The sequence below is a fragment of the Anopheles merus genome, chromosome 2L (genome assembly GCF_017562075.2).
Source record: "Anopheles merus strain MAF chromosome 2L, AmerM5.1, whole genome shotgun sequence".
Taxonomy (NCBI): domain Eukaryota; kingdom Metazoa; phylum Arthropoda; class Insecta; order Diptera; family Culicidae; genus Anopheles; species Anopheles merus.
In genome coordinates this window covers 49,552,509-49,571,712 of record NC_054083.1, presented here as the reverse complement: position 1 = coordinate 49,571,712, position 19,204 = coordinate 49,552,509, and the positions used below count along the sequence as shown (strand labels likewise).

The following is a 19,204-nucleotide window of genomic DNA, read 5'->3' as shown; positions in this document are numbered from 1 at the left end:
TGTAAAACCCATTCGTGGCTGTGTGTGTACAGTGCAGGTTTTGCTGTAGGAACTCCCCAGCAGCGAGAAGCCCCACGCGCACACGAAGAGAGGGGGGGGGGGGGAGAGAGGTTGAGGGACTGACCGGATGGGGTTGAGCAGTGGAAGTGGAGCAGCAGCAGCAGCAGCAAGGGCGATCAGCAGCGTACACACGACCGTTTGCTTGCGCGCGGAGTTGCTGGGGACCCCTCTGGTTGCAGTTAAGTACACGCGTGCTCACGTGTGTGTGTGTGGTGGGGAGGAGTTTGGAGTGGAGTCGGTCGTCCACTCTCCATGCGGTGACTTCTGACCATGTGCCCGTGGCAAGGCCAACCGGGCATGGCGAGCTGCTGCTGGTGGGGACTTTGGCAGGCCCACGACTACCTGACAGATGACACACACGAGGCTAGTTTGTTGTAGTGCGGGAGGGGTCGAGATCATCATCTTGGGTATCTCCAACAGTGTAGATCACCTCTGCGCGCTGAGTTCTGGGAAGCTGGAGAATCTAGGAGTCGTTTCTTGGATGTTCCAAAAACATGTCTAATGTCCAGCTCCAAGAAGAAGTATCTGGGGATCTGATTATTAACCCTCCAGGAAGATGATATCAGCAACAAAAAAACACCAGACCGCGCGCGGCCGTTATCATCCGAAAAGACCCGATGGACGGCCCTCCCCCCTTGCAAGGCTTTTCGCCTGCAATTCTTGCAAGTCCCGGAGGGCTCCGCACCGGCGGGCAACTTTCTTATCGGTGATCCGGACGGACCAAGGGAGCGTGGTGCGCAACTTGCCCGCAAGTCGTGTTCCAGGAAATCGCACTCGATCTTTATCTTCCAGAGAATGCGCACCAATTCCTGGAACGGTGGTGTTTGGTTTTGGGACACTCTAATCGCGCACATTCCCACCCAGCTCCAAAGTCCTATTTTTGGATGTTGGGGCTGCGAGCGGCGAATGAATCATGCGCGCGTGGTGCGCTCTTCCGAATGTGTCCTCCAATAATGGGAAGGGTTCAAGTTGGGAACTATCTCTCTCTCTCTTTCCCGTACCCGTCTGTTTCTAACATTTTGGGTACATTTCATGGGTGTGTAATGGGTTTGCTTCTCCCTCATCGCTTCTACCCCGTTCCCGGAGGCAACACCTGGCTGCAACCTACTGCTTCTGGCTATCGGACAAAATCAATTATCCCAACACGACGCCCTCCGCTTTGGTGTGTCCATCCAGATGGTCATTATCGTCGCTGCCAAGACAAAAGGTGTAACTTTCCACCGTGTGGGGCAGGAGTAGGAGGGGAAGGCCCAGTACCGTCAAAGCCCTGGTGCGACACCGTTTTATTATGTGCCGTCGATTTCATTGGCCGTACGTGCCGAGTTGAGAGTTTGCCAATTGCTGCGCCACTTACTGCGCCCGGAGACCTCTCCCCCCCCCCCATCTCGGGTCTTACTGGGGGTTTGGCACTTGGCACGGATGACTCACGGCGGTGCGTCCGGATGTGATGCGGTTGGTGTTTGCAACGGTGATTAATGCGTTGCCGCTTCCCATCCCGTGCTCTTCCAGTTTGGTTCCCATTTTGGAGGTGTGGGCTCTAAAAATATAGCGCAAATGGGATGCTTAATAACTATCCCACTGTAAAGCCTACTCATTAGCGAAGGGGTTTAGGGAGTAGTTAGCTTCTGAGCTCCAGAGAGCTCAGAATCCGCTGTTGGGAGTTGTTGTGGTGGGTTGAGTCATGTAAAAGCTGGCTGGTACAGCCGCACCACTTGCTCGATAAGAGCGCGTTATCTGTGGGTTTTTTTTTTGTGTGACCGCGCGTGGAAATTGAATGCCAACTGTGGCATCTGTGTGGCAAGGATCGCAGCTGCAAGATTTGGCTAGGAGCAGCATCAGCTGCGGGTAGTACTTTCTGTTGCGAAAGCACTCCTTGACACCCAAAAGGCGAAAAGCAAGGAAAGATTACCCACACACACACACGCTGGATTGCCTTTCGAATTGGACCGAAAGTGGAGGGGGATGGTAGCAACAACAGCGGCCACCATCAGGCCAGCAAGAGCCAGCCAACCAGCTAGCCAGCCAGCCCGCCAGCAATCCATTAAACTCCAGCTGCCCGTTTTGCGGGCGAGAATGCGGGCAGGCAACACACACGCCTGACAGCAGGTGTGTGTGTGTCTGCCTTGTCGAGCTCACCGCTTTCTCGATTCCCTTTTGAAGCCTAACCCCCTGGGCAAGGGACACACGCGCAGGGAGGTAGTGAAACCCAACGTACGTCTACGTGCCCTTTCGGACGGTCTGACGAAGCCCTTGGCGTGTGAGTCGGGCAAGCGCGCGCACGCCAGCTGGCATGCAATGCCTCAAAACCCCGAGGACCCTCTGCTGTGTGTGTGTGTGTGGAAGAAATTGGAGGTACTACCCGAAACCCGAACTCGGACACATGTCGTCCGAAGCTAGCAAGAGGGGCACAGGGTCTGGATGTACAAAACGAAACTTGGGTGGAATATTTGGTGCAGCAGCAACAGCAGCAGCAGGACGCCTTTTCTTCCCTGTGACTTCTTGAGGACTTCTTGTTGGAGTTGGTGTCCTCCAGGGAGAGTCGTCCAACTGTAGCTCCAGCCAGGGCTTGCTCGATCGGTTTGGAGTAGTTTGTGCATTTCTCCCCCTTGTTTTCTTACGCCACGAGAAGTCCTGGTGGCAACTTCCCAATGGATGGGGGGAGGGGTGGTGGTGGTGGGGGGGGGAGTAAAGAAGTCCAATAATAATCAGCGAAGCATGAGCAGCAGCAATCGGGAGGGTTTCTCCGTGGGCATGCAACGACGACAGCTGCTGCTGGTTCAGTTGCCTTCTGCGCACTTCCACCCTACTGTGCGTGTGTGTGTGGTGTGCCCGTTGGAGTGGAGGGGGGTCTAGGGGTCTTACAAAAAAAGATGATGCACCACACCGTCAAAGGGAGCTGGAAGCAAAGAAGCAAAGAAGCTGAACTCTCGCAACACCCCGAAAAAACGCACACAGAAGAGAGAGAGAGAGGAGGGTGGTGTGTGTGTCTCTTCTGCGCATGTGTGTACCGGTGCAACGGATGAGGAGGATCGCGCTCAAAGAAGCGTACGAAGAAGAAGAAGAAGAAGATCAACGCGAGAAAAATGAAACCCCTTTCCCCACAAACAACACCCACGGACTCTGTTGGCGGGCGCGCGCGCTGACTTTGACTTGTCCATCGATCGGCGCGATCGCGCTGTGCGCGCAGGCCATTTTGTCCTTCATTCCGAGTCGGGTGCGGGTGAAGGAAGAAGGAGCGGAAGGTACCGCCGCCAAGCAGTGTGTGGAAGCTTTTGCGAACTTTGGGTTGCTTCGTGTGTGTGTGTGTGTGTGTGTGTGTGTGTGTGTGTGTGTGTGTGTGTGTGTGTGTGTGTGTTGTGTGTGTGTGTGTGTGTGTGTGTGTGTGTGTGTGTGTGCTGGATGGAATGAAGGTACTAGAAAGGAACCTTGAACTGTATTCTTCGTGTCTCTACCCCGATGATGGGCTTTTGGAGAGTTGGGAGTTTTAACACAAGCGGATTGGGTCGGTCCTGGTTGCAATTTTTCGTTGCTTCAGAAGATCCTCCTCACAGCGGACACACATTTTGGAGCATATTCTAGCTGGCTCCTTTGTCACGCCAACAGGTCCCCCGACGGCCTGAAAATGTCGTGTTCCGTCGCCCCATACATCATCGCTTGTGTGTGACGGTGGCGGCGTTCCAACGATTTTTCTTATCGGTCGCCCAGGTCCAAACGCGCGCTCCCGGACGCGCCGCATGACGTGTGTGTGTGTCGCTGTTTGTGTGTTGGGTCCGCCAGAGCAGAGACCGACCAATCGCTCTCACCCCCTTTGTGTGCTCGCCTGATGGTGGTGGTGGTGGTTTCCCTTGCGCTTCTCTCGGTTGGGCACACGCTGCGTCCGGTGTGTGTTATATCTCTCGTGCGAGGGGGGAGTGGTGGGTGGTGTGGGAAGAGTGGTTACAGTTGCCCCGACAAATGGCGGCGCAGAGAGGGGGAGGTAGCAGTAGTCAGTCGCCACGGTGCGCACGGCCCGTAATCGCCTGCCAGGTCCACCCTTGCTCAGTCCGGGCATGCCTGAGTGTGTCTGTGTGTGTGTGCGTGTGTGTGTGTGTGTGTGTGGGAGAGAAGAAGCCACGGTGCGCAACGCAACAAACGCAAGAGGGTCCAAGGGGGTTAGGGGAGTTAGGGGGTGAGATTGGGTGTGTGTGCAAGCAACCCTCATTTCGGTTTCGGTGCGGCCGCCGCCGCCGCCAGTTGTGGCATTCTGTTTTCTTCTTACGTGCGCGCCCTCCCACCACCACCACCACACAAACTGTGTCGCGCTTTTAACCTACGGGGCTGCGGCACGGACCCAACCCCCCCTTCACCCGGCTCGCTGTGTAACATCTCATTGGCAAACTGAGTACAGCAGCAGCAGCGCACCGTGTCAGGTCCGTCATCGGCGGTCATTGTGCCCCATTCCGAGCAATCACCACCAACACCCGAGCGCCCTTCGATCGTCCACTTCCAGCGTCCCTCGATCGTCGTGTGCCACCGCCACCGCTCTCTCTCTCTTTCTCTCTCTGGTGCGTTAGGCCGGGGCGACTTTTGGCCCGCTGTTTGGCGTCATTGTAGCGCGCGCCGTGCGCCCAAGGGAGGAGGGGGTGATTCAAGCCCGACAGTGGTCGCCAGTCCGCCGCTGCCTACCCAAACCGAGTCACACAAGTGTCACACTCCCTGGCTGTGTGTGTGTCGGTGTGTGATATTGGATTTTTTCATTGGCGAGCGGCAGCCGCAGCAGCGCGGAGTGATTACGACATTCTTTTCTGCGCTGACGGCACACAGAGAGAGAGAGAGGCCGCCGATCCCTGGCGGCAAGTGTCCGCCGACCTCGGGTTGACAGATTGCTGCACACATACACACACACACACACAAAAGCCCTGGTGAACGATGAGGAAATGAATTCTGAGCTCTCTGAAGGTTGGGATGAGCACAGGAATGTGCGTGTTCCTCCTTCGCTTGACGACGGTCGTTGCTGAATGCCTGGAAGCTGGAAGTTTACGTACTGCTGCTAATTGCTGTGGTTCTCTCGCTTTCGTCGCCCTCTGTTACTACACCCCGTCCGGGCATAAGGGTCTCTCCGTGCTCTGTATACCTGTCAATATCCACTCCCCAAAAAGCAGCGAGAGCCGGCAAACCCTTATGATTAGATCTTGTTTTTTCCATTTTTTTTTTTCGGGGAAAGATGTGCATCTTCGCCCTCCAAAATCCAAACTTTCCAACTTCCCGATAATACACTAACGCCCAAACTGTTTCTGTTTTCTCTTCTTTTCTTTCCATCGCGCGGCTACACACACGCAGCTGCAAGAAGTGGGTCGACTTTTGCAACCGGCCGGAGCTGTACAAGAAGTACGACGAGAACGGGCCGGAATATCTGTACAAAAGTTCCCGCATCTGCTCGGACCACTTTCAGCCGGCGGACTTCAACAATCCCAATCTCTTCAGCCAAGGGTAAGTTGTTCGCATTCGTGGTCTGTTGCAGCCTTTTGAAGGGAGCAGATCCTTGGACTGACGTGTGAGAAGTGACGGGGGATGCTGGTTGGTTGGCTGGTTGGTTGGTTGGTGGGACACAGGTACAGCACCAGCACACCGAGGACACAGACCACAGACCCCATAGTCGCAGAGGGCAAACCTCAGGATGTTTAATGGCAGCAGTAACCAGCAAGCGCGGGGAACCTTGTTTTTGGAAAACCTTTTTCGGGGTCTACCTTTTGGATTGGACACCCCAATTTTTGGTCTGTGTGTGTGTTTGGTTGTCCCGTTCACTCTCTCTCTCTCTCGCTCTCGATCGCTCTAATACTGTTCTGTGTTGGTCGCGCTCCTCCAATGCACCCCTCTGGCGTCGTCGGGGACCGGATCTGGTGGAACGATTACCTCGCGAGCGAGCAGCGCGCACTCGCCCCCAGACACACACCGGACACTTTCATGACCGGACGCTGCTGTTGGCAACGCGGCTGATGATCGTGGCGATGATGATGATGATGATGCGTTGGACCTTTGGACCGCGCACGAGCGCTTTCTGATCGGAGATCCGTCCACCGAAACCGAGAAGGACGCGCGCTGGTGGTGGTATTGCGCACATCTCTTTGGGCCGTGGCGTGTCTGTTGCCCGCCGGATCTTTCTGGGTTGCAGCAGTGTGTGTGTGTGTGTGTGTGTGTGTGTGTGTGGCGTTGGCTCGAGGGGAGTTTCGCTGCGCCCGCGTGATCACAATCCGCCGTGGCCTTCTCGCGCACCGAGCTCCTCGCGGTGGTGGTGGGCCTTTTAGCCGAGTTGGCAGAAATTCTCTAAACTGCTCCTCCATCTTCTCCTTCCTACCTTCTGCCAGCCGAAGTTGGTGTGGTGAGTGGGGTTCTGTTTTTCTCTCAAGACCCTTTTGGCGAGTGATAAAAACGCGACCCGAGAGCGAGTGCGAGCCCCGCCAGAAGTCGGTAGAGGGAACCTTCCGCGAGATGGTGTTGCGCGCGGTTCCCATCACTTACACACTCCCAACCCCCACTCCCTTTGTGAGTTTGAGTGTTTATTTATTTGCTGTCCGCTTACTGGCAGCGCCTCTCCCGGTTTTGAGTTCCCACACCCAATCCCCCAACAACAGCAACAACAACAGCAAAAAAAGAGTGAAATCTCCCCCCAGAAAACCAACGATCTCGCCCCGCGCGAAGGGTATTCGGAGGAGACTGTTTTGCCGTTGGGTTTCTGGCGTTTTTTGTTGCTGCCTCGGAAGCTGACATGCCTGGTTAGCGAGCCGCAAAAACGGCAACCAAACAAACACACGCACACAGAGAGACCAAGCGAGGCTGGCCTAGTCTGTTGCGGCGCGAGCAAAGACGGATGAAGAAGGTACATCGTCGTTGAAAATCTCGTCGCGCGTTCTTCCCACCAACGGACCAACGGGCCTGGCTGTGCCTGGCTCGGGGATGATCGCTCGGCACATGCTAGCAAGCACAAAAAAAGGTTCTCCCCTCTTCCTCTCCCACCGACCAAAAAAAGTCACACCAAAGCCGACTGATGTGTGTGTGTGTGGTGAGGATCTTTGATTTTGCCATCTCGGTTTTTTGGGGATGGGTCTTTGTTGTTGCTGCTGATGGTTGATGGTTGACGTCGTCATCTTTGCCGGGGCGTAACGCGCGACCGCACACACCCATGCCCACAGAGAGAGAGAGAGAGAGAGAGTAAGCAAGAGAGTGAAGTGTCAAAGCAAAAAAAAAAGTCTCAGCGGTCAGTAAAAAAAAACACAAGAACGTATATACGCAAAACCCCAAGCGTATCGACAGCAGCAGCAACAGCAGCCCGCGAGTACAACACCTTTTTCCGCAAGTCTCAGTCCCGCCGCGCGGCGCAACGAACGAGAGATGGGGAAACGAGATGGGAAACCCCTTCGGCATCATCAGCAGCCAGCAACAGCCCCCTTTAAAATAACTTGCCAGCACGGCAGCAGCAGCAGCACCAGCAGGCAAACACCCGGGGAGAACCGTTTTGCGTGCGATATACACTCCATCCTCGGGCGCGCACGCGGGGAAGGTTTTTGGTGTCGTAAAATCGACGACCTGGCTGGCGCAGGGAAACGGAACCCCGGCGTTGAAGGTGTAGAGCGTGTCCACGGTGATGACGACGGCGGCGACGAAGGAGAATTTAATGGTAATCGATTTCCTTGACTCTTTCTTGAACCGCTCTTCTTCCCTCATGTGTGTGTGTGTTGTACACTCTCGTTCCACCCACAGACAAAGGGAGGGGAGAGTGAGGTGCAGGCAGGTAGGCCAATGGTTTGTCTTCTCCGGGTGTGTTCCAGTAAGGGCAGTTTGTGAAGAAACAACGGGCAAGGAGCGACCGGTGAGACTAATTTACTCGACCTTATGGGAACACGGCAAGTCTTTCGGGCTTCTCGGGGTCTGGCGGGCGTGGTGCTGGTGGAGAGGAGGAGGAGGGTCTCTTTTATCCCTTACGAAGTAGTGGGGGACCGAGGAGAGGAAGAGAAGGTTCCCGTCTGTGTTTTCTTGCGTTTTTTGGGGTTTGTTGGAGTTGGCGGGGGTTGGCTGGTTGGTTGGTTGAGACTGTGTGAAATTAACTTTCCTTTTGGTCCGTTTTGGGGGGGGGGACTCGCTTTCAATAAAGGAAGCGTCGCCCACGCGTACCACCACCTCCTCCCCCACCCTTCTCTTCTCTTTTCGGGAGTCGTTTTGGGCCGGAGGAAACTTTTTGCCAAACTCCAGCTCAGGTCCTCCTCGAGTGTTGGTTCGCTTTTTTGCGCCGTTGAGATGGATGGGAAGTTTGAGGAGAATTCCTCCTCCCAAACCAAAAAAACCGACCCTCTTCCTTACACGGGTTTTTGCACCTTCCGAACCCCGGGCCACGGGAATTTTGACAAACCATCGAAAATGTGCGTTTCTCTCCCTCTCTCTCTCTCGCTCCCTCCGTTAATGTCAAAACCGTAATGGCGGTGTGTCCCTCCACGAGCGAACATCGCATCCATAAGTGCGACGAAAACAACACCCCCCCCTCTCCCCTCAATTCGAAACTCCAGGTAACACTCCGCGCAACGCCACACCAAATCACACGACTACAGAGACCCGCGCGCGGCTGGCCTCGAACTCCGCAGCGGGCGTACCGTTTGCCGAAGCGCCGAAGCAGTGCTCGCTCACTTCAGCCTCCAAACACACGCACACAGACAGTGCCGAAGGATTGGAAGGTTGGTTGTGGCTGGTTGGCACCGGTTTCGCTTCGGTTCTTCGCCCGCCCGTCGGGGTTCGTCATGCCCGTACCCTTCTGGCTGGTTGGCTGGCTGGCTGGCTGCGTGTTCCCTTACCTGCCCGCGTGTGTGACTGAGTTTGTGCGCTCTCTCGCAACCCAGGGGTTTGCGTTCGTGTCTTGCGGGCCCCTAAATGCCCCTGAAACTATCTCCGGCGCCCGGCAGGGCATTTTTACACCCCGTAGCAGTCCCCGTGCCCAAAAAAAGGCCAAAGAATCGATACCTCGATGAGAAAACCTGAAGGGATGAGGATGGTACCGGATGGTACGATACCTTTTGCGGTCATCTGGTGGCTGGGGTCTGGTACATCAGCGCGCGCAGCCTCAACGTTTTTTGGGACCAACCGGAGGAGGGAGGATGGCTTATGCGTGTGTGTGTGTATGTCCTCTAACTATCATTCACGTTCCCGCGTGAACCATCCTTGGCATTCTTCAAGCTTCTTTTTTGTCTCCTTCTCGTTCCATCATCTCTTGCTTTTTTTCGGTTTACGTTTCGGTTCGACACACAAACTCCGAACACTCCTCCCGAAAAGTCCCCTGGTCCGATCGGTTGCCGAGCAGCAGCATATCCGGGATGGTGGGTTTGGGCAGTAAAAAAATGGCATCAACCGAGCACCATCGAGCTCTTCGTATCACACAAAAATCCTAATAAATGTTTTTTTCTTTTTCTTTTTTCTCTCTCCCTCTCTCTCTCTCTCTCTACACTCCAAAATGACCTCTGGGAATGGCGATGATGTCCTTTATCTCGCCCGCAATGATGGACGGCACAAAAACGGCACTCACGGAAACGCACGGCAACTTGTGCGTTGGAACGTCGTTACCAACACTCTGCTGACGTCACATCGATTGGACCCCTCGCATCCCGTGCTGGTGTGCTGCTGGCGGACGAACTATCTGGCACGAACGCTCATTAACACCTCTGTCGCGCTGTGTTTTTTTGCGGTGTGCGCGCGCGCATAGGCTCAAAAAAGGCTCGGTACCGTCCGTGAACCCGGCCAACTTGGAAGCGACAAAGCCACACGGTGGTAATGGTGGAGGCAATGGCATCGGCAGTGGCGGCGGCGGCGGCGGTGGCGGCAGTGGCAGCAGCAATGGCGCCGGCTCACCGATCGATGAGAAGCTCCTGTCGGCCGTGGCCTCGATCCCGAACCTGCACACCAACCTGTCGCTCATGATGGCTGCCGTCGCGGCGGCCGCCACCCAGTCCGCCAGCCAGAACGCGAGCCAGCTGAGCAGTCTGACCGCCAGCCTGAAACGGTCCGCCTCGGCCATGAGCGGGGGCAGCATGGTGACAGCAAGCCAGGGGACGACAGCGTCCACGGCGACGCCCACCGCGACCACGCCCGTCTCCTCGTCGAAGCGCAACCGGGCCGTGCCGCCGCTGGCCGCACCAACCGGCGCCCTCGCCAACCTGATCCAGCGCCAGCAGCAGATCAAGGAGCAGCAGCTGAAGGAGCAGCAGCTAAAGGACCAGCAGCGGAAGGCGACCGCCCTGGCCGCGCTCGGGCTCGTGAACGGGCAGGTGTCCATCACGCCCGCCATCATCGGTACGCCGCCGAGCAATGGTAGCAGCAACAACAACAACCACCACCACAACAACAACAATGGTGGGGCGATCTCGCTCGTGACAACGAAAAAATCTAGTGCCAACAACCATAACAACAACAACAACAACATCAACGTGAGCAACCATAACCACAACCACCACCAGCAGAGCGGAAAGCTGAACAACAGCAGTAGCAGAGGGCGCTTGTTGGACCACAGCGAGTATGGGCTGAACATGGTCGACATGGACATGACCGCCGGAGGTAGGTGCTGGCCAATGCGATGCGTTATCTGCGTTAAAGCTTTTGGGACTTCAATTTCAGGGAACGTGGATTAGTAGGATCGCGTGACTTGCGACACAGAGAGGGGCCTGGGACATTGTAGAGAGAGAGTTCGTTGCGGGCATGATAAGCGTTTGGATACGTTCCCAATCAGTGCGGCCCAATCTGTGATGACCCAACGCGCGTACCACGACCAGCGTGCCATCAGTTGCCACCGTGTTCCGATCGACTTAACGACCCGTTGTCACCTCCAAGGTCATGCGCACGCGGTGTGAGCGATGTGTTGTGTGCCATTTCAGTGGCTCATCTCACCTGTGCTACGCTCCAGCACAGCCACACAGACACACAAACGCGCGGGGCCACTAATGAAGCCTGCCACCAATACCACCACCCAGGCCAGTTCCCCCAGGTGCTGGTGGTATGGTGGCTGCGTTACCCATACTGCGCGAGAAAAGGGGGCAAAAAAGGGAGCTTCGGATGGAGATCTTGGAGCAGCACAAAGACTGTGCTGGCTGGCCCCCCCTTGAAGGTGTGGAGGTTACCAGCTTCTTTTTTTCCATCTGCGTTTGTTCTTCGTTTTAACGCTGGGGGAGAAAAGATGTCTGCGTGTGTGTGGGCTTCTTTTTCTTCCCCATTTTGTGGCGGCCGCCACTCTTTGCCATCTTGGCACACGGCACCTCCGGAGATGTACGCCTTTTTGCACGTTCTCTCTATACCTGCACGTTCGCGTGTGTCGTCGTCTGTCACGGGTGGTAGTGTGTTTATGACGGGGGAAATCCCAAATCCATGGCATGATAATGGCACTGCGTGCGTTGAAGCATGTCAGCAGCGGAGGGTGAGGGGTTGGTGAACAAAAAAAGGCTGGATTTCGGTGTCCAAACTCCAAATGGTGTGTAATGGTTTGGCCTTTGTGGTGCTTTGAACATCACGAAGCTGGAATGTATGTCACATGGATGGTTGATTATTTTATATACTGCCGAATGGCAGAGTAGAGCGATTGGACAGAGAAGAAACAGTAGGATCCGGATAAGTTCAGGGGCAAGGAAAGCTTAGAATCGTTTAGGGACATCACTGTATCACAAACACAAACTCTCGTATCTGTTGAGCAGTATGCATCACTTTGTGTGTTGGTCATGAAATTGGCTCACTCGCCCCCATGGGAAGACTCAAGGCCATTCTACTACAGACATGACGAGTGTGGCTGCTTGTATCCACACACTCTTTTACTACTATATCAGTTCATTCACAAAAACGTAAAAACATACAACGACGGCGAAGGATTGTTTAGAGGAGCATAAAACATGGCGATGGCGTTGCAGGTGGGGTGAACTCTAATCGCTAACATCTGGCAGGATGTGTATTCGTTTATAAGAGCGTACAAGTAACAGAGTGAGAGAGAAAGGATGCTTGGTGGGAATTTTCTCAACCGCCGGACTGTGCCATGTGTCCATGTATTTGTCGACATGCTCCAGACACACAAGGCACTGCCCGAGTTCGGATGGCGCATGGTCGATGGTGACATTTCGTCCGAGTGCGATGTTGTTTTCCCTTTTCCTTCCAGAGTAGTGTACTCTGCATGCATGCACACGGTTTTTTAGTGTTCGTGTGCGCAGAAGAGTCCTTTTCCCAGTCGAAGGTGGTGAATGTCAGACGGCGTGATAGCTCCATTTCCCACTGTTGCTTTTTGTGCGTCCACGTATAGGTGGTGGAAAAGATGCGATGATGAGACGGGGGTCGTTCGGAATGTTCCAACGTCGGAAAATAGGAGAAAAAGCTCTCTAAAGTGGCAATGTATAGGTTCACTTTTACTTTGCTTCTTCATCGTTTTTGTTGAGCGTTCTAAATTCTTTGAACAATTCATTCATTCAACAAGTGGCCCTAACAACTCTCTCTCTCTCTCTCTGTTGCTTACAGGTGGTATTGAATTAAAATTCAATTTTCTTTTTAATGCCACTGTCATATTCCGGCTTCAAGGATAGATAAGCAAACGTGTTGCTGATGTAGAGAGTTGATAAGATCCTGACGAAACTTTGTGTGGAAGCTTTGCAGCGTGCCTGGACATAGAAGAGAGTGCTCTTACGCGCTTTGTTTTATCAAAACATGACCTACATAAACAACACACAATGGCTTCTGCTTCGGCACAAGTAGCGCGCAAGCAGACGCGTCGTTTGTGTTTTTTTGTTTGTGTGTGTTTGTCCCGTCCTCCGCTTTATCTGTCTAGCTGTTTGGGGGGGAAGAAGAAGACACGCATGTGCAGACGCGGCTCTCTACACCTTAAAAGTCTCGAAGCCATCGCCGTCATCACTGTTCGTCGCCGTCCAGCCAAATCCCGATTCCCCGTATCTCCTCACGGGGAAGGCAAACTGATACTGATCGCTCTCTCTCTCTCTCTCTCTCTCTCTCTCTCTCTCTCTCTCTGCTCTGTGTGTATGTCTCTCTGTTTTGTTGTGTTTGTGTGAACTTACTGTCACGACTGCGTGTGTGTTTTGTCCAATCTTCCGAGCGCCTTCAAAACAGCGCTCCGAAGAAGGGAATGACAAAGGTGCTGGCCAGCAACGCATTGGTGTATGTCTCACTCCCCCCGGTGAGGAGGCTTCTTTCTTACCATCAAACCCGCCCGCCCCGTGTTGATCGTTGGGACCACCCAATTCCGGTCCGGTCAATCGGGTATGTGTGTGAAGGTCATAGCCACACTGCTGCTCACCGGAGTGGCCGTAGTAGAAAAAGCCGGTCGCGGTTCTTCACCCGCTGCTGGACCGAGTTTACCTCGTTTCAATAATCCTCCCACCTGAGGTGAATGCTAATTGCGTGCGTCGTGTGTACGATGTTGGGCGATGAAAATATATTGCAAGCGGTAGCGGCAGTGTGCGAGGAATAGGGTGAGTTATTTTCTCCGTGGATGACATGACTGCTCTACAGTCGTGTTGGTATTGTATGGATCGTTCAGTCTGCTCGTTCTTGGTTCAAATCTCAGGTTGAAATGGATCGTTTTGAAATTATAGACAGGTTTTTATTCTGAGAGAACCGTTTACTAAAAAGCATCTAGTAAGCATTGGGTTGGGGTTGGGGTTCCATCCAAAACAAAATCAAGAAGATAATCGTGTGTGTGCGTGTTTCGTTTGTTTGATGTTGATTAGCTTTCTTTGTGTGTGCACACGTGCTCTTTCGTCGCGCGACCGACCGACCGCTCAACAACTAACAAAGCAACCAGTGCTTTTTAATGATGCACATATATGCTTTTTCTATGTGTTGCTTGCATGCGGTCCGAATGGAATAATACATACACGCGAGACGCCGCCGTCGCCGCTGCCGGTGGAGGTCATTGCTGTTGTTGTTTTCACGCAATTTTCTATTGACCTAGTGAGGAATGGGGGGGTAAAGGGGCGCCTTGTCTAGTGTTGTGTGCGTGAGAGGGGGGGAAGGGGGGAGGGGGGGCAAAGAAATGCGAGAGAGAAAAACAAAACCCCAAAAGAAACGTCATCCCTTCCTCACTACGTCCCTATACCAACGCAATCGCGCAGTCGCGCAACGAACTGTTGGGGTTTCTTTTAAATAAAATCCTCGATAACTCGATTTGATGTGTGTTTCGGAGCGGGAGAGAGAGAATGGTTTTAAGAATGTGTGCAAAAATAGAACAAAAACGCACACGCCGACGACGCCGTCTTGCGAAGAACATATGTACGCGCGCAACAAGCGGCGGCAGTGGCGTTTGCGCACTCCAATCGTACACGCACTTTTCTGCTCGTGTGTCTTTCTTTCTCTCTCTCTCTCTCTCTCTCTCTCTCGGCAGAAGGGACGAAGGAGAAAATACAAAACTCGACACACAGACACATTTTCCCGTCTCACCACCTGTTTTGCGTGGGAATGTATCGTACTGTCTCGTTTTAAATAAGCGTAAAACAAGAATAGTTCCACGTCGAGAAGGGGACAGCAAAAAATGCAACAGCAACAAGAGAGCATGTGTCCGCAGCGCGCTCGCGCTCTGGTTCCGCGGTGTCTTATCAGATTGCAAACAAAGGGGAAAAGAAGCACAAACACACACGAGCACTAATAGAAAGATAGTGCGTCTCTATGTGTGTGCGTGCGCGAACATTTGCTCAATGAATGAAAGTGAAGCCGCGTAAAGTCTAAGACGACGAAACACGCAAAGCAAAGCAAGCGCGGAGGAGCGGCGTGCTGGTTCGCGCAAAACCGCCTTTTGGCGTCGAGATTGGCGTAAACAAAAACGAATAAAGCGCTGTTGTTTAGAGCGGTAGCAAAAGAAGAACAGAAGGGAGGAGGAGGCCACATTGACGCAATGGCAATGACGTCGGTCGTCGTCGGTGTTGCGCTTGTTTTGACGCGCGCGTGTGTGACACCCATTCCGCCACTGGTTGTATATATGCTGCTGAATGACATACATATAATGCTAATAATGTTTGCAGCACCATACAGCGGCCAAGTTCAATACACTCTCACCCCAGCAGCCGGTGGCCGCCCCGGCTGTTTTGCTTTGCCTTCTTTTACAATATTGCATTCCTCCCATCCCATCTCCTTGTTGTTTCTGATGCGCAATGCGCGCAGCAACATAAAACGAAACCGAAAGTATGCCGGCGCACGCGTGCCTTTCCTTATTAATCATCAACATTTAAAAACACAAACACACGCACAAGAATGTGCAGAAACAACAGAACCAAAACACATAAGAGAAGAAACGAGGAACGAGTTAAAGCGCAACAGTGTGATGTTTTGTTTTGATTCTTGTGCCGTTCTTTTCCTACTTTTATTGCCCCCTTTTATTTGTCTACTTTTGCCTTCGTCTTCGTCTATGATTCATGATCGGCATCGTCATCGTCATCATGATCGTGATCGTGTTTGTTTGCTAATCAACTTCACCACGTGATTTGCTCTCTTATTTGTCGTTTATGCTTCTCTCCCTCTGCTTTCCTCTGTTTCTGTTCTGTTGCTGCGTGCGTTTCTTTTCATGGTTTTGTCTTGCATCGTTTGTTCGTGTGGTGTTGTTGTTGTTATGTTGTTAAGTTTCGCTTTTTAATTCAATCTCTGGCTCGTGCCTTCTCTTTCATAAGGGTTTTCTCTTATGCATTGTAATATATAGACCTAGATTTCCATCGTGCCTCAATTCTTGTCGTGAACACGTGAACATCCCCACGATGGTTCCAATCGTGGCTGCTGCTGTTGATCCTAATGCCTTGGCAACTAATCACGATCAAGTCCACGGTCACATGCCAGCCCAGCAAGTAGCAGCCCCAACGCCGAGCTCCAACACCAGCCACCAAACCACACGCAAAGAGAACCGGTTTTTTCTTCGCGCATTTGACCTTGAGGCGGCCCGAGCCGCGCACATAACGGAGCGAGACGTGCGGCTGTTTTCCTTCCAATCATTCCAACCACTGTTTGGGAATGGGCAGGGGGGGGAGGCTAGGTGTTTGAGGGGTGTTAGGCTAATTTTAGCCATCAAATTCACCACCACCACCACACACACAGAGTGGCGTTGGAGCGAAACGAATTGCATTTCAGCATAAAAAAAAACATGTTTTTTTGCTACTATTTCTATGCGGTGGTGGGTTTTCCCCCTGTATGCGCCTTGTCATGCGAAAACCAGTTCTTGTGTGTGTGTGTGTTTTGCTTGCTTTTGACCGGTCGGTGGTTTATGTTTACTCCTTAGAGATAGAGATAGAGAGAGCGAGAGAGGGAAAAATGGAGTAAAAAAGTGCATCAATGACTTTGAATTGTACCTGCTGATTGATTGCATTGCTGATTGCGTAAGGAAAGCAGCCGCACCCGCCCAGACACCCCCCTTTCAATGTAAAGTTGGTCACCTTAGTTGATGAAGCGTGGGAACTGTGGGGAAGAAACAACGCGACCACTTGATCCACATATTATCAGCTTCGGCTTTGCTTCTTATCCAATCTGGAGGAGGAGGATATACCACACGCACCGCACAAGAAAACCCGTAACATTGTAAACGGCTCAGCCAGCCACACGCCAAGCCCATTGACCCTATGGGTCTGCGGTTGGTGGATGATCTTATCAGCTGGAGGGGAGTTCCAAGAAAATGACGGATAAACGATAAATTGTACCAAAAAGCAACAGTCACAGTTAGAAGTAGCTGCTACTGCTTCTCCCTTTCATCCAGTCACGATCGACGTTATCGCCATGTTCGCCGGGAAAAGGTGAACGTGTCGCAAATTCTCTCTTAAGTACGAAGAAAGCCTCACGAAAATCAGCCTTCCAATCCGAGAAGTGCGTGAAAGATAAGGACCCGGCGTGCTATTCCTGGAGCAAGGTTGTTTCCGCTTAAATTCAGTGCGTTTCGCTAAGATTTATAAGATTAGTTGCGTTGAAAATTCAATTAATTAATTATCTAGAGCCGCTCTCCTACCCTGCGCAGCTTTCGAATGAATTACTTCTTCTTCTTCTTTTTTGTGTACTAAAGAACTTCCTCTTCCATTTTTCCATTTGCAGAATCGTCCGAAGGTGACTCGAGCTATCAAAACTCGGCCGACGAGGACTACGCGTACCACCAGAAGCTGAAGGTCGCCAAGGTGGAGGCGGTCATACCGCCGTCGCTCAAGTCGCAGCTGACCGTTACGCCTGCCGGTGCCGTAACCAACGCCAGTACAACGACCATCAACAACAACAGCATCCACAACGTGAACGCGAATGGTGGCGGGCTGGTGGAGGAGCTCCACATCGACTACAAGGAAAAGTACGAACAGACGCTGAAGGAGCTGTTCGCCTGCCGGAAGATTGTGAAGAACCAGAACAAAGCGATCCAGCAGCAGCAGAAGGAGATCGATTTCCTCAACCTGCTGCTGAAGGAGAAATGATCCGAAGTGGTGGCGGCGGTGGTGGTAGCGGATCATCACACCCGTAGCCCAATCGCCGGTGCCGGCTGTACCGGAACCGATGCCGGTGGCGTGCTGTTGGCGTGCTAGGACAAAGGAGCACGGTTGCATTATTCTAGTAAGTGTGTGTGTCCTCCCACCATGGGGAAGGTTAGCAGTGTTACCATGCATGGCATCATGTGGGGCCGTCGGCGTCTGTTTTGGAAAGGGGAAAGTTTAGCGCGGGGGTGGTGAATTCGTTAGTGTAAAATAAAAAGTAGAAGGAGGAGTAGCAGCAGGAACATTCCATTTGCCACCTTTGCACCAACAAAACAGGCGAGGCGAGGTGAATCCGCGTCTCTTCAACAACCACACTTTGTACATAGAAGGGAAGGTTCTGAGTGCATTTAGGTAGACAGAGGGGACACACACACACACACTGGCAGAACGCCATGACACAGGACACGTTTTTTCTTTTGGTTCCAAGCCTCAACCCCAAGGTCGGCGACGGATGGAGATACTGTGGGAAGGTCCAAGCAATCCGTTTTGGTAATTTAACTTTCTAACTGATATAAAAGGGATACGGGGGTGCGAATAGTAAAGCAACAGGTTGGTCAGTAGAGAGCGAGAGAGAGCTAGTGAGAAAAGGACACGCATAGAAAAAATAGTCGCCAAAATAGTGTGGTGGTAAGCTGTTGGATGCGAAAGTGAACACGGCGGAAGTAACTGTAATACAAATAGCAGCAGCAGCAAGCATTATGTATAGTTAAGTAAGATAAGCTTAAGGCATTTGGGATTTCTATCGGATGTGTGTTTGTTTGTGTGTACGCATATTGTGTGTGTCTTGTTGGAACAAACACATTTACAGACACGGACAGACCACTGCAATTTCGGCTAGGTGTAATATTTAACAGGTGTGATTGAAGAACAGTGTTGTGCAATCAACACAGAGAAAGAGAGAGAGAGAGAGAGAGAGAGAGAGAGAGAAAGTAGGAAAAGTAGGGCTTATAGTAAAAAAGAAAGTCAATACACGAAAAAACAGGAAGAAATATTATTTAAAAATGAAAAAAAGATGGGGTTTTTTTTTTGGAGGTATGTAAGAGGTCACATTACTGTCGCCACGGTTTCGGATAGGAAAGGGTAGTAGAGGTAGTAGAGGTCGAAGAAGGATTGTATTTTGTGGTGGTCGTATAGAAAAAAAAAAAAACGTATTAAAAAAACAAAACACAGGAATAAAAGGCGCCTTGATATTCAAATTAAAGCGGAAAAGCGGTGAGAATGGAAGCGGAAGCAAGTTTAGTGAGAGGAATGAAGCGTGTGAGCGTGCATTCTTTCCTCACTTCTGTTTCCCCTTTCTCAATCCAATCTGCACAAACACTTTCAGCAACGCGATAGACTAGCACGGAAATTCTACGTCTTGGAAGCAGTTTTTGATTTACGATACTGCACCTGGGAAGAGGAGAACGATAATGTAAATATTTCAACCAACACACACACACACACACTCACACTCACCACTGGTCATGCAAACCGATCCGTCTCTCAATTATAAGATTAAAAACAAAATTCAGTAAGAAGCAGTTGAGTTGAGGTTAGTAGTAGAAATGAAGAAAAAACGCGTACTATATAACTATATAGATAGGAATAAATGGAAGGGAGACGGGGGATGTGGGACAAGTTGCGTTAAACTGAATGGTGAATGTTACTACAAAAAAAAAATCATCAACCGA

The 19,204-nt window shown here is 52.1% G+C and overlaps 1 protein-coding gene across 4 annotated transcripts in view; it reads left to right on the top strand.

The window, feature by feature from the left end:
* LOC121593531 (probable WRKY transcription factor protein 1) overlaps nt 1-18,667 on the top strand; it is a 29,142-nt gene extending 10,475 nt beyond the window's left edge. For all 4 annotated transcript variants that reach the window (XM_041915979.1, XM_041915978.1, XM_041915976.1 and 1 more), the window contains exons 3-5: nt 5,380-5,529; nt 9,782-10,629; nt 17,113-18,667. In XM_041915979.1, the coding sequence (XP_041771913.1) occupies nt 5,380-5,529; nt 9,782-10,629; nt 17,113-17,477 (1,363 nt within the window). In that variant the 3' untranslated portion in view covers nt 17,478-18,667. The remainder of the gene's footprint in view (nt 1-5,379; nt 5,530-9,781; nt 10,630-17,112) is intronic.
* Nucleotides 18,668-19,204: the final 537 nt, after the last annotated feature.